This window comes from Arachis ipaensis, chromosome B3 (assembly GCF_059453495.1).
Source record: "Arachis ipaensis isolate K30076 ecotype BB chromosome B3, ASM5945349v1, whole genome shotgun sequence".
NCBI classification, from domain to species: Eukaryota; Viridiplantae; Streptophyta; class Magnoliopsida; order Fabales; family Fabaceae; genus Arachis; species Arachis ipaensis.
In genome coordinates, this window is record NC_142438.1 from 50,591,369 (window position 1) to 50,604,115 (window position 12,747).

The following is a 12,747-nucleotide window of genomic DNA, read 5'->3' on the forward strand; positions in this document are numbered from 1 at the left end:
TGGGTAATTACTCTGCCGAAAAATGAACTGGAGACTGATTTGTCTACCGGAATAAAACCTTAGGAATTGATCTGTATATTAATTTTCCTTAGGGACTAAAATGTCCGATTCTAAAATCCTTGGGGACTGATTTGGGTAATTACTTATTATAATTTTATCCTTTCAAATGTTTTAAAATTTCTCTCTATCCTCACCAGCCACATCTTGATCACCAATTTCTTCCTTATTAGAGGAAAATTAAATGTTAATGAGAAATATATTTATGTGCCTTAACAATTAAACACGCTACATATATTTATGTACATCTATCTCTTTATATATCATGTTATGAGGAATGATAGGGACCAGCAACTTTTGTGATTTGTAGCCATCAAATAGCCATCAATGATGGTTTTAATGGTGTGAGATTGGTGTAAAATTTCATCCAATGGCTCACTTTTCTTTGCTGGTTACATGCTGGCCAGAATTTAACAAAGTTGCTGGCCCCTAGACTTTTCCTCATGTTATTGTTATGAGACAATGACAAAACAGTGAAAAACCGCTGTGTACGGAAATACAAAATTGATTTTTCTTAAATGAATGATACAAATATGGATTGGCTCAAAATGGCAACTCATAATCAAACTACATCGTTATGGACTACTATGTACAATGATTGGATCTTCTCACAACAGTGACGGTACTGAACGCACAAGTCGAGCACATTTTTAATCGTTACACCTGCCTGAACTTTATAGTGTATTTGGATGACAAGTGAATTAGATTCCTTGTTCAGTTGCACCTTCTGAAGTACGTGATCGATTTCATTGCGCGGAAATCTTCCTTTGCAACTCTAGATTTGACATCCTCTCAGCCTCCAGTGCTCGTTCAAGCTTTTCATTAAATCATTAGATTAAAAAGTATTCAGCAGAAACCATATTAAGAAGGAAAAACACCAGCATGGACTATCTTCACATTGGATTGCTGTTTCATACCATCATCATGGGAGAGCCACCAGTTTGGTATCACCATTATTTTGACAAACTAGTGGCTAAAGAATATTAACTTATGGTATGCTAATGATGAATTCTATTATTGATATGGGCTTTCTTAGTGTTTAAGAATAATTTGGAGGTTACTTCATTAGCATATTGATTTATTAGGAACTAATTTATCAACACATTAATCAACGGAGTAACTTCTGAAAAGAAAATATAATATATCTTGGGGGCACTGGTGTAACTGGTGGTTTCAACCATATCATTTGTGATATCATATAATGATTATACAATTACAAATAGGATTTACCTTGGCAGCTCGAGTGCTCCATTCTGCTAAAATAGCCCGGAGTCTTTCATTCTCTTCTACATACTGTGTATGTTTATTGAGAGAATCAGTTAGCACCTTATGGTATCATTGACATGGTAATGTTTTTAAGGAAAAACTTCTAAGTTACCTGATTGTTAGTTGTACGAACATGTTGGATCTCTGACTCCCTCTCAGCAAGCACGGACCGCGCAAGCCTTAACTCAGATTGCACTTGGTTCATCTGTGTAAAATAAAAACTCCCAGTAAGGTACCATTTGTCTTGAAGAGATGAAAGAGAATGGTATCTAACGCATATTGTGACTAAAGTTTAGTCCTTAATCACTAATTCATCACTTCATTGTGTAAAACACAATAGGTATTAGCAAATCAATTTCGTTGAAAATCAACACAGAAAGTAAACTGTTCTTAGAAAATTTTGTAGCCAGATTTTGAATGCAAAATATTCAAATAATTCTCTTTTTGAGCCCATGGGATCTCACAATGAATTCTCATAGCAAGTTCTCCATCAAATTTAAAACAGCTTGACCTTAATAGGTATGCTTCACTTAAAACAGCTATTAGTTCACATAGGAGTTGTGCTGCTGCAAAGGTGGTTATGCTTAAAAGGAGGTTTGCTTGAAGATTGCTCTGACTTGGTTTGGCCCATGGCTGGAGATCTTGGTGTACTAGTTCTACACGGAGTGGAACATATTAATTTCTATATGGTGTATTAGGATGGTTGAGTGTAGAATGTTTGGTTTTTCTAACTCGTTTTGTGGTTGTTTGGATGTAGTAACTTCTTTTGTTGCTCTTTTTGAACCTTTCCCTCCTTACCCTTTTGGGCATTGGTAAGTTTAAATATAGAAACAATGTATGCTTAATCTTGTTAGAACCCATCAATAGAGTCAACGGCATCACTGAAGGTTCATTTGAAAACTTATCCAAAATTTATATTCACAGGAATGGGGTGCTCACATCAATGTGATTGCACTTAGTTGTCAACACTCAGACATTTAAAACTAACAGGCAGTAGTTACCTCTGCAGAAAGTGTCCGCAATTCCTGGTCACGAGCTGCTAATAGATGGGCAAGATCAACCTGCAACACAAGCAATTGTTTCCCAGGAAATAATTTAAGAGAAGAAAAAAGGTGTGATGAAGATGGAGCCACCAAATATATACATGACAATGATTTTAAGACAGTTTTCAACTGTCATTGCTCAATTCTTTAATAATAACACAATAAGTAGGGCTCCTAAAATAATGAGTCGTGCTTAACCTGAAAATGTTGGCACATCTGTTAAATCAGCTTGAACTTTCATATTCTATACTTAAGTTGGGTAGAGTTGAGTTAGACCATATTTTAATTATGTAAAACAACATCCGTCTGGTTACATTTGAATTGTATCCTAGCTCAACGTCTATCAAACCTAACATAATTCCCTGGACATAATGTATAAACTTGGCACATTGGATCTTAGATGTGAGCTGAACTCACCTAAAGAAAACAAGCTACTATTTTTTTTCAAGCCAAGCCTGATAAGTATATGTTACGTAAGCAAAGTTTTAGAACAGGCCTGGTTTAGCTAAACTTGGCTCATTGCATCCTTATGCAAACTAAACTCAACTCATTCATGTTCATGATTACCTGTGGTGTGCTTCGATCATCAGTTCGCTCATATTTCTTTAAGGACTCTTGCAACCGAAGAACCTGAAAGGGAAAATGTTGGTGGACAATACATGTTCTAGTTAGTGGAATTTAAAGACTACCCCTAAATGATAAAGAAGTGCCTTAAATCAACATAAAATAGATGTTTCAGACTGCATATACCTCCTCACTCAAGAAATGTAGATTCTCACGCTGATATTGTAGCAAAGCCATTTGCTGATCAGAGAGTCTACCATCATGGTACCTATTGCATCAAAGATGTACTAATGTTAGTGTCTAAACTTCGCAGATGTGATTTGCATCTGCATCCTTTGCATTATCAATGGAGTGCATAGAGGGTAGAACACTATGCATGGAGAAAAACTATATTTTGCTGATTGTGGTTTGAAAGTTCAACATGTATATTGAATAACAGAAATAAATTAATTAAGAAACTAGATTACAAAATGTTTGCCTTAGACCCTCCAAAGAACTTGATGGTTGAAGTGGTGAGTATAAGGACTTGAGAACATCAGGATGGGAGTTCAATGAATTATACTGATGGATGTAACCTGTTTGCAGCAAAAAACACAAAGAAAGGAAAGGATCAGGTGAAAATATTCCTATACAGCAATCGAAACTGCAAAGTGAGTTGAATTTAAGTAAAGCGTATTAATATAATATCTTTTCTAACTAATAATACAGATTTGTAGAGCGCAATACATCATTTCCCATCCTTTTTCAGTTTTTAACCAAAATGGGACTGTAGGGGATTTCATACATTCCAAAGCATAAGATATCCCTAGATATTTTATTCTTAAAAAAGAAAAAGAAAATGGAAAAAAAGAAGAAAAATGCTTGCATTGCATAGATTAATTTTGTATAATTCCATTCACCTCAGGCACATTTTTATAGTATTATCATCCAACAAGGAGCTGTTGCAAAAGCACCCAAAGGCTCCAGACATCCCTTTAATTTTTCCAAAATTTGCCAATTTTTATTTTGTTATTGTCTCCTTGCAAGAAACAAATTAGTACTTGCTCCCCTAGGATGGAATTTTGTTGCTCAACTCATCCCCTCAGCTTCACAATTCCCCCAAACTCCCCCTTTACTAAATAAATAAACCCTCTCTACACCAGAAAAGGGAAAAAGAACAAACCAGAAAGAACAAAGGAAAAATAAGGTAAAAACAAAAACACTTACCAATGTAAAGACTCATGAAACATCCAGCACATACTGCTTCAGCCACCATAATGATCCTGTAGAATTTTGAAGCAATCAAAGTAAGACATATAGGTGAACAGCTTAATTTCAGTCATGGCTTAGAGAACATAGCACAAAGGGAATAAGAATATACGATGTGCCAGACATGGAACAAGGACTTGGTTATAACAAATTTAGACATACATGATAATAAAGAAACGGTGGAGATTATACGGATAGTAAAACAAAATGTTTCAAAGAAATTATAATATTTGCTTTAGATCATTAGGTAAAATATCTTCTAGCAACCCATAATAACGTAAAGCTTGGTTATAAGAAGCTTAATAATGATTTTGGTAGATACTTCAAATGAATGCAGAAAAAAAGAAGATAATCAGTTGATCAGGTTGGCTATACCACTACAATAGTTAGTTTATTTTTATTTCTATCTATAAAATACATTTGATTTAATCTGATTTCATCTGGACGTAATCTGATTACTTGAACTAATCCTAAACGACCTTCAGGTTTAGCTTGGATTTATGGATTCATTGCATCAACTTGATCCAACTGAACAGGGGACAGCAAAAGATTTTTGAAAACCCCACATAATGTCTGCTGTCAACTGTCAACCAACTCTTCCTCCTGCTAAGCATAGCAGCTAGAAAATTCTGTAAATTGCTATATGCTAAAATTACCATATACTGATAAGACAATTCTTTATCATCATCCAAACAAAATAAAAAATTTAGATAAACAAGAAAAGAAGCAAAGGGAAAATGCTTCATTTTCTCATCAATCGAAGATCTTTGGCACTTTTACTGATAAGATTCAGGTTAAGGATATAGTCATAGTTGGAGCTAACATAATATTGCTGATATTGGATTTTCTATCTCAATATAATCTTATCCCTGTAAAAGTTCTAAACTAAATAATTATTGATGAGTATACCTCAATATTGCAGGGATTGACAAAAAGCCGGTGTAAGGTTTCCAGACTATAACAAGTAGCATAGCAGCAGTTCCTGAAATTTAAAAAAGTACAGGAATATATGTACATCATAATGGTAAACCTATAAATGAACTATCCTCAAATTTATAAATATATACCCATTCATGTGCATCCACCTAAACAGTTTAAGATTTCTACTTTGAGTTAATTCTTCACACATATATGTCAGTAGACACATATTAAGCATGATCTGAAAGTTTAAAAAAGCCTAGAAACCAAAATACATACCATATGCTGTAATTGAAAAGGGTATGCGAATAATGAATTTCAACTTCTGGCTGAAACTATAATAGCCCTGAAAATCATGTCAACCATAAAAACTACATAAGCAGTAAAACACCACTAAACATAACTCAAACCTTCAGAGATCTTGCAAAATTTATTTTGCTAATTCTTTCTTTATCTCAAGCTTTTGATGTTAACTCAGATTCCAGAGTCCTAGAAGTAAAACAGTTCCATTTTTTTTAAAAAAAAAAAAAACCAAAATATTCCAGGGCATGCTTGCAGACAATGAAATTAAGAAACTACTGTGATGGTAAAAAAATTTGCCATTGAAGAATTACCTGTAACCGTATCTTCTGCACTTGATAAACTAGATATTGTTGAAAGATACCTGAAACAGTAAAGTATGGCAAACCCAGTAAAACACTGCATTAAAAGATTGAATACAAATAGCTTAAGTATATCGTACTTAATAAAAATAAATTACGTATGTATCATATATGCTACACCCAATATTGCTAATTTTATACATCAGCACTTATGAACATGATAACAATGTAAACCTCCACAGCATTGTCTGTTTCCAGGATTTACAAAGTTCGACACAGTTATATTGTAAGTTCAAAGTAATTGCATGCTAATGCATATAAATTATTCATCATTGTATAAATATTTACACACTACCACATTAACAAGAAGATTAACTGGGACTGTGAATTTCAACGAATGTGTTAACAATAGTTGTATCCATTGGGGAGAAAAGGAAATACTAATGTTAAAGTAACAATACAAGTAGTCCAGTATATTGCTTTATTAACAAGAACAGAAACTATATATTTCTAATAAAACCAAATTAGAAAATACAAGGTACACCGAAATGGAAAAAAGATTTTGAAATTTTGGTGGGAGGGGAATGCATCAGGATTCTGATTTACTAGACTACTACTCTACAACCATTCACAAAACAGGAAATGTGCAGCACAGGTTCTTCTAACATTCTAACATGAGAGAATTGATGATTTAGAAACATTATTAGCAATTAACTTGCCACCTGAAAGCTAGAAAAATGTCAGTAGCTGACATTGAACTAACTAAAAGCAGGAGCATCGTTAGTCGTCAGATATCTATTTGAAGGCCACTTCAAATTTTGCTACATTTTTTCCCCAACAGAAAAACTTCATTTCGAGAATGAAACAAGAGCAATGCAAGGAAAAAACCTGTTAACAGCAAAAGAAGAACATCGCAACTACAAAGCACGGGAGAGATCACTTCTTGCTTGGGGCGAAAAATCCACTCAGTTCCTATGGCCAAGGTAGCATAACCTGCCTAAAATGTAAAGAAACAACAAGCCAACTCACTCAGTAATTTGAACAAACACAAGATATGCATAACAACTCAAACAACTTTTTCAATTCAACCAGAACATCAATGCCTGCCAAATCAATCAGCCAACAACCGATTAATTAAAACAAAGAACAGATTTGAACTTGCCAGTAACATGCAATAGAAAACACTGCCAAAAACCCTTGCAGGCTTGCGGTGAGCGAATAGGGGAGCTTCATGCAATATATCAAGGAACCTAAGAAACAAAAAAATAAGAAAAGAATCATTTATCATTGCCTAAAAATAACAACATAACGTGAAATTGAAGATAAAAGGGGTTAAGCTAAGTGAATCTGAACCAAATAAATTAGTTGTTACTGACATAGCGTTCTCCTCAGCCGAGGTGGCAGGGGGAGAAGCGTATCTCTCAGTCGCCATATTCTTTTCCGTTCAAGAATGCGATTGTTGTCGCTATTCATAGAATAGAGATTTCGATTGGATCGCCGTTACTCGCAGTGTTTGATATCACCGTACAGCAAAATTGAGTCAGATAGTCCGTCAGGCGCATTTTAGTATCCGATAACATAGAATAGCTAACATACACCAATGCTGTACACAATAAACACCTCACCTATGATGCACGGACACTGACGCGGACACGGACACGACACGACACGGGACACGTCGACACGCAAATTTTAAAATCTTATAAGACAGAGGACACGCATACATATAAAATATAAATTAATTTTTGTAATTATTGTTTATGTTTTATTTTAATTATATCAAGTATTTAAAATATTTTTTGTTTTGATAAATAATAATATATACTATATCTAAATTTATTTCAAGAATATATATTAAGAATAAGACTAGACACGCGTGATGATATTTAGGTATGTCAGAGAATAAATTTTTACTTTTTATTATGATACGGAAATGAGTATCATGTTCGAAATGTGTCCGACACGCAGACACGACGACCGAGCGAAGTATTCGTGCTTCATAGCACCTCACCTTGTAATTCGGTTAAAATAAGCATATTCTATTAATCAATCTCTCTCTCTCTGTCTCTCTCTCTTCTCTCTCTCTCTAACGTAAGCGTCCCTTTCTTATTTTCATCTCAGTCTTTCTTTATTCTTCTTCTTCTTTTTCTTCGGGGTTTCAGCGCAAACCAAGAAACGAGATAAGCCGTTGAACTATCTGAATGGATCTGTGTGCCTTTCAAGTCAAAAACCTCTTCCACGCGAGCTCCTTTTGCCACAGACCCATTTCCTCGTCCAATGGGGGAAGAGCGGGGATTTCTTCTTTCAGAGTTGGAGATGGACGAGTCTTTGACAAGTTTTGCTGCGATCGCTATCGACCATTTCTTGTCACTGCTTCTGGCAAGAAGAATCCTGACAACTCCTCTTCTTCAGGTTTGTAACAATTCTGCTTCAATTTCAGATTTCAGCCTTTTCCGATTGTTGATGATCCTATTAATAATCAAATACAGCACTCAGCAGAGGACATAAACTGGACACTGTACACATCTTTTTCTTTCTTTTTCTTTTTTTGTTAAGGCTTGGTTGGGGGGGGGGGGTGTGATTGGGTATTGATATCGATCAGCTGCAATTTACATGGAAATAATTGGGGATTTCATAGAATCACTAGTGCTTTCATTGCACTGGAGAAATTACAAAAAAAAAAAAAACAAATTATCCATATAGGTTCAATTTTGCATGTGTGTCCCGCAAAGTAGCTCTGAATCAGCGGTCAAATCCCCATTTGGTATGGTAGTAAAGAAATAATGGTTAAAGAAAATGCAAAGATTACTTTTACACATAACTTTACTGATAAATTTAATCCATGAAAATAGGGTGGAAGTTTTGATGCACAAGTATATATTAAACTCATCTATAAAATGTTTACCCTAGTGCTATCCTCTAACTGTACGCAGCCAAGTGTTATTTTTACAAACCTGGAATCACGTTTTTATTAGAAAAAAAATATATTGGAATAACGAGACAAAAACAGTTGGTGACTTACCTTTTTTCATTTTCAGTTTAGATCTTTGAGCCATTTCTCAACGGTTTGTTTTCACTATTTATGCTACTTTATACATTTTTTTTCCACTTCAGATTTTATTTATTTATTCTTCTGTTCCAAATTATGTGTACGTTACATTTCAACTATAAAGAAGCTAAAAATAATTTTTAGTTCGATTTTATCCTTAGACTAATTGTAATTGGTAATCAAGTGAGTGGAAATACAAATAAGATTGTAATTTTTATGTAAGGATAATTCTGTAAAATTAGCTTATCTTTTACTGTCAAGATAAGTTGTTGCCCATTTTAACGTGTGTATATATGAACCCTGAATTGATAGATTCTAGGAAACGAAGGAAGTATCTTTCCTAGTAACTATGGATATTTTTTGTCATTGTGAATTTACTTCAAATCTGAAAGCTCTCTCTGTTTGGGGAGGGTAGCAGTAAACTTGAATGTTCTTACCAGATCGTCGATACTATTTAAATCTTTGAATTTGGATTTTTTTTTTCTCTATGAGCAGTTTTAAGTTAATGTTTCAGGTTGAAGTAGTAAGTTGCCTTGCCTGTTTAAGTTATTCCATAGTATTCTGTTAGCCATCATTCAGCTGTGCATCACCCTGCTCAGAAAGTTAAATGCTGTACTTGGTTGTTCTTTTAGTACATTTCTCATTAAAAATCCATAGCTTTTTGTTTTTTGGATGAATAATTTATTTCTTATACGTAACCTAGTTAAGGCTTGCTTGTTCTCATCATTGTATATAACTATTTAAATTAAATTATGTAAAGTAGATAATTCAAGCTCATCTTAAAGAACAATGCATGATTGTTAACACTTCTTCATGTGGTGTTGTAGTCATTTGTTTACTCAACCATATTAGTGTATGCAAAGTTTTTAAGATGTTTGTTTTGGCTTGTGGTATCTAAACTCAAGTTGCCTGTTATTGAGTAATAACATGTATATTTGAATTTCTTTCCTTGACTATTTGTTAACTTTCCATGAAATCTTTGCTATGTTCAAGTTTGCAATTTTACACACTTATAAATCACCATTCGTAAATGTTTTTTAAAATAGGAAAGACAAGCATTATTTCACTGTTCAAGAATGAAGCTAAGATATTCTTTGCTAATATGAGTTAATTTGCAACCTCTTATGTTTCCTGTGCCACATTGCACTTGTCAGAAAGCATTTATAGTCAACTCTATTTTCGTTGTTGAAATGTAAGATGCATCTTTTTGTTTTTTTTTTTTTTGACACAATATTGTTAGAAAATGGCCAAGTAAATCTAGTCACACACACTAGGTGGCTTTTTGGCAGTTGCTTGTTATTCAGTTTTGGGTTTGGAGACAACTGACTAGAAATTTACACTTTTGGCAGAATGCAAAGGGATTATATTTTGAATTGATCAGTGCCTATATTTATTTACCCAAGGAAGATCATTACATTTTTTTCCCACCATATTAATCATCTTTTCATTTCATTGTTTTTCACATTGACAGTTAACATACTTTCTCATGAATTCCTCTTATTTGGGTATATTGGTCATTCTAGATAATGGTGAACAGTCTATTCCGGAAGGAGATGGCATTAGAGGCAGCAATTCTTCTGATGGTGACAAATCAGACGGCAGTACTGAGAAATCTCATCATCCCACTAATTTGGATTGGCGCGAATTCAGAGCAAAGCTATATAGAGATGAGCTGGTGATGTTTTTGTTCCTAACTGTGATTTGCAGCTTGCATATTCTATTGTTATCAGCTACAGGATAACATTCAAGACCCGGCCGGCACGGACCCAAGGCATATTTTGCCGGGTTCGGGGTTTTTTTCAGTGTTATTTTCGAGTCGAGTTCGGGTTATGCTTTTGGGTCACCTGGCCTGAAGCGGCTTTTTACGATAAAAATATATTTTAGGATGAAATTAATAATATCATATTATACTTTTATACTTCAATTAATATTTTTTTATAATATACGGTATTGTTTTTGTTTCAAAAGAATTTATTTTGGTATAAATATGATATAACATTTGTTAAATTTAATTCTTAAAAGTAAAGTTTTATTACTTTAGTATATAAAATTTACAAATTTGCTTACACTAATTTTGCATTGGGTCAACCCAGTTTATTTCAGGTTGCTTTTGGGACCGGGCCCAGGTCTAACTAAACCCGGCCTGGCCGGCCCATGAACACCCCTACTGTAGCTCCTGTTTGCCATTCATGAAATTTGAATAAACAGTTGTTTCAAAACATCTGATATAATGATTCATACCCTTTGTTACTGTTTAAGGTTATAATTTTTTAGCGCAATGGGGTTGAGTTTTATCTAGGATTGCACTCATTGTTTTTGTTACAACCTGGAAATATTTTTGTCGGTGATTGTGGCAATCATTATGATTTCGATTGAGCTGACCTTAGTAGGAAAAGACTTAGGGTAGTACTTCTTGTTGACAATGATGTGGAGGTGATCATTCATGATTGAGCATGTCTATAAATCAAAACCGCAATTTACCAAATACTATTTTTCATTTTCTTTTTCTTTTTTTCTTTTTTCAATTCATTAACAGAAAGAAGAATCAGAATCTGACACTCACAATCAAGGTGGGATATTGTACAATTCCAAGAATCTTGCCACAAAGTGGGCTCATCCTATTCCTGTACCGGAGACTGGCTGTGTGCTTGTGGCAACAGAAAAACTTGATGGTGTCCGCACCTTTGAAAGAACTGTTGTCCTCCTTCTCAGATCTGGAAGTAGACACCCACAAGAAGGGCCTTTTGGAATTGTCATCAATCGTCCTCTTCACAAAAAGATTAAACATATGAAGCCTACTAATCACGACCTTCTAACCACCTTTTCTGATTGTTCTCTGCATTTTGGTGGACCTCTTGAGGCGAGCATGTTTTTACTAAAATCAGGGGAGAAGTTGAAGGTTCCAGGTTTTGAAGAGGTAATACCGGGAGTATGCTTTGGAGCTCGAAACAGTTTGGATGATGCCGCAGCCCTTGTGAAGAAGGGGGTTCTCAAAGCTCAGGATTTCAGATTTTTTGTTGGTTACGCCGGATGGCAGTTGGATCAGTTGAGGGACGAGATAGAGTCAGATTATTGGTATGTGGCTGCATGTAGCTCAAGTTTGCTTTCTAGTGCTTTGTCGGATTCTTCAGAGAATTTGTGGGAAGAGATTTTGCAGCTAATGGGTGGTCATTACTCAGAATTGAGCCGGAAGCCAAAGCAAGATATGTAGTTTTTATGTATGGTTTCACATTCAGATACAAATGAAGCATGTATATTCAAGGATGTTGGCTGAAATGTACTAAAGTTCATTTTCCTGCCAAATCATGCTCTATTGTTTATTATGTAACAGGAATCGTACCTTATTGGGTTCTTGTAATTATGCTTGTTAATATAGTTTGATATAAGTATATAGTTGCGCCTTAGTTGTATTTTACTTGCATGTTCTCTCTGGCCAAGTTGTATTTTACTTATACGCGCCTGTGTCCTTTGTCCTCTTTATTTCACTCACTCACTAGTCACTATCCCTTCCCTATTTTGCAAATCAGAGGAGGACAAATTATGGATTTTGAGAGAGAAAATTAGGAGATAATACTTTTAAGGGAAAAGGGTAACTTGGATATTTCATACGAAGCATTTGTCATGAATGTTGAAACTTGAAAATAAGTGTTATTATTGAAAATTAGTTATGCATAATACTTGGAAATTACTTTACTGTAAAAAAAATGTTGAGTACCGTCGAATTTAGCATCGGACGTTAGCAATGAGATTTTCGTCGGATTTACCGGTAGTAATGGCGTCGAATTCGTAAGGTTTAATAATTACGGACGAATTTTGGAATCCGACGGTAATATTTGGAGGAAAACAAAAATAAAATAGCGTATTCTTTACCGTTAGATTTATCGGCAGATTTTTTCAACGGTAAAGCCAATTAGTGAAACGATGCATTTTAGTGACTCAAAGTTTTACCATCAAACGGTAAATACGATGGTAACTGAGACGTAATTTTAAAACGCGAACC

The 12,747-nt window shown here is 34.6% G+C and overlaps 2 protein-coding genes across 4 annotated transcripts; one reads left to right on the forward strand and one right to left on the reverse strand.

The window, feature by feature from the left end:
- Nucleotides 1–244: 244 nt before the first annotated feature.
- LOC107630466 (protein FIP1) lies at nucleotides 245–7,325 on the reverse strand. 3 transcript variants are annotated; one of them, XR_015907252.1, is made up of 15 exons: nucleotides 7,075–7,325; nucleotides 6,861–6,948; nucleotides 6,587–6,695; nucleotides 5,711–5,760; nucleotides 5,376–5,442; nucleotides 5,088–5,160; nucleotides 4,137–4,192; nucleotides 3,409–3,505; nucleotides 3,117–3,198; nucleotides 2,934–2,996; nucleotides 2,325–2,384; nucleotides 1,436–1,528; nucleotides 1,288–1,350; nucleotides 503–872; nucleotides 245–324 (listed from the first exon to the last, which is right to left on the reverse strand). XR_015907252.1 is itself a non-coding variant. In XM_016333602.3 (14 exons), exons 1-14 carry the CDS (start codon nucleotides 7,128–7,130, stop codon nucleotides 804–806), a joined length of 1,026 nt encoding a protein of 341 aa, XP_016189088.1. In that variant the 5' UTR covers nucleotides 7,131–7,325; the 3' UTR covers nucleotides 245–803. The 3 variants fall into 3 exon arrangements, 2 of the variants coding, with proteins under 2 accessions (XP_016189088.1, XP_088364454.1); XM_016333602.3 differs by having other exon boundaries at nucleotides 245–872; XM_088508328.1 differs by having other exon boundaries at nucleotides 245–872; nucleotides 6,587–6,691; nucleotides 6,857–6,948; nucleotides 7,075–7,252.
- A 398-nt stretch (nucleotides 7,326–7,723) lies between these two features.
- On the forward strand, nucleotides 7,724–12,136 carry LOC107630467 (electron transporter, putative (DUF179)). Its single transcript, XM_016333603.3, has 3 exons — nucleotides 7,724–8,110; nucleotides 10,271–10,422; nucleotides 11,284–12,136. The coding sequence occupies exons 1-3, from the start codon at nucleotides 7,900–7,902 to the stop codon at nucleotides 11,956–11,958; spliced, it is 1,038 nt and encodes a 345-aa protein (XP_016189089.2). The 5' UTR covers nucleotides 7,724–7,899; the 3' UTR covers nucleotides 11,959–12,136.
- Nucleotides 12,137–12,747: the final 611 nt, after the last annotated feature.

Bases quoted from the DNA above. Each gene is read 5' to 3' on its own strand.
- LOC107630467 (XM_016333603.3), top strand. From the start codon at position 7,900: ATGGATCTGTGTGCCTTTCAAGTCAAAAACCTCTTCCACGCGAGCTCC. The intron at 8,111-10,270 runs GTTTGTAACAAT...TGGTCATTCTAG, and splicing joins TGACAACTCCTCTTCTTCAG to ATAATGGTGAACAGTCTATT. The intron at 10,423-11,283 runs GTGATGTTTTTG...ATTCATTAACAG, and splicing joins AGCTATATAGAGATGAGCTG to AAAGAAGAATCAGAATCTGA.
- LOC107630466 (XM_016333602.3), bottom strand. From the start codon at position 7,130: ATGGCGACTGAGAGATACGCTTCTCCCCCTGCCACCTCGGCTGAGGAG. The intron at 5,161-5,375 runs GTATGTATTTTG...TTTAAATTTCAG, and splicing joins CTTTTCAATTACAGCATATG to GAACTGCTGCTATGCTACTT. The intron at 873-1,287 runs GTAAATCCTATT...TTTAATGAAAAG, and splicing joins GGAGCACTCGAGCTGCCAAG to CTTGAACGAGCACTGGAGGC.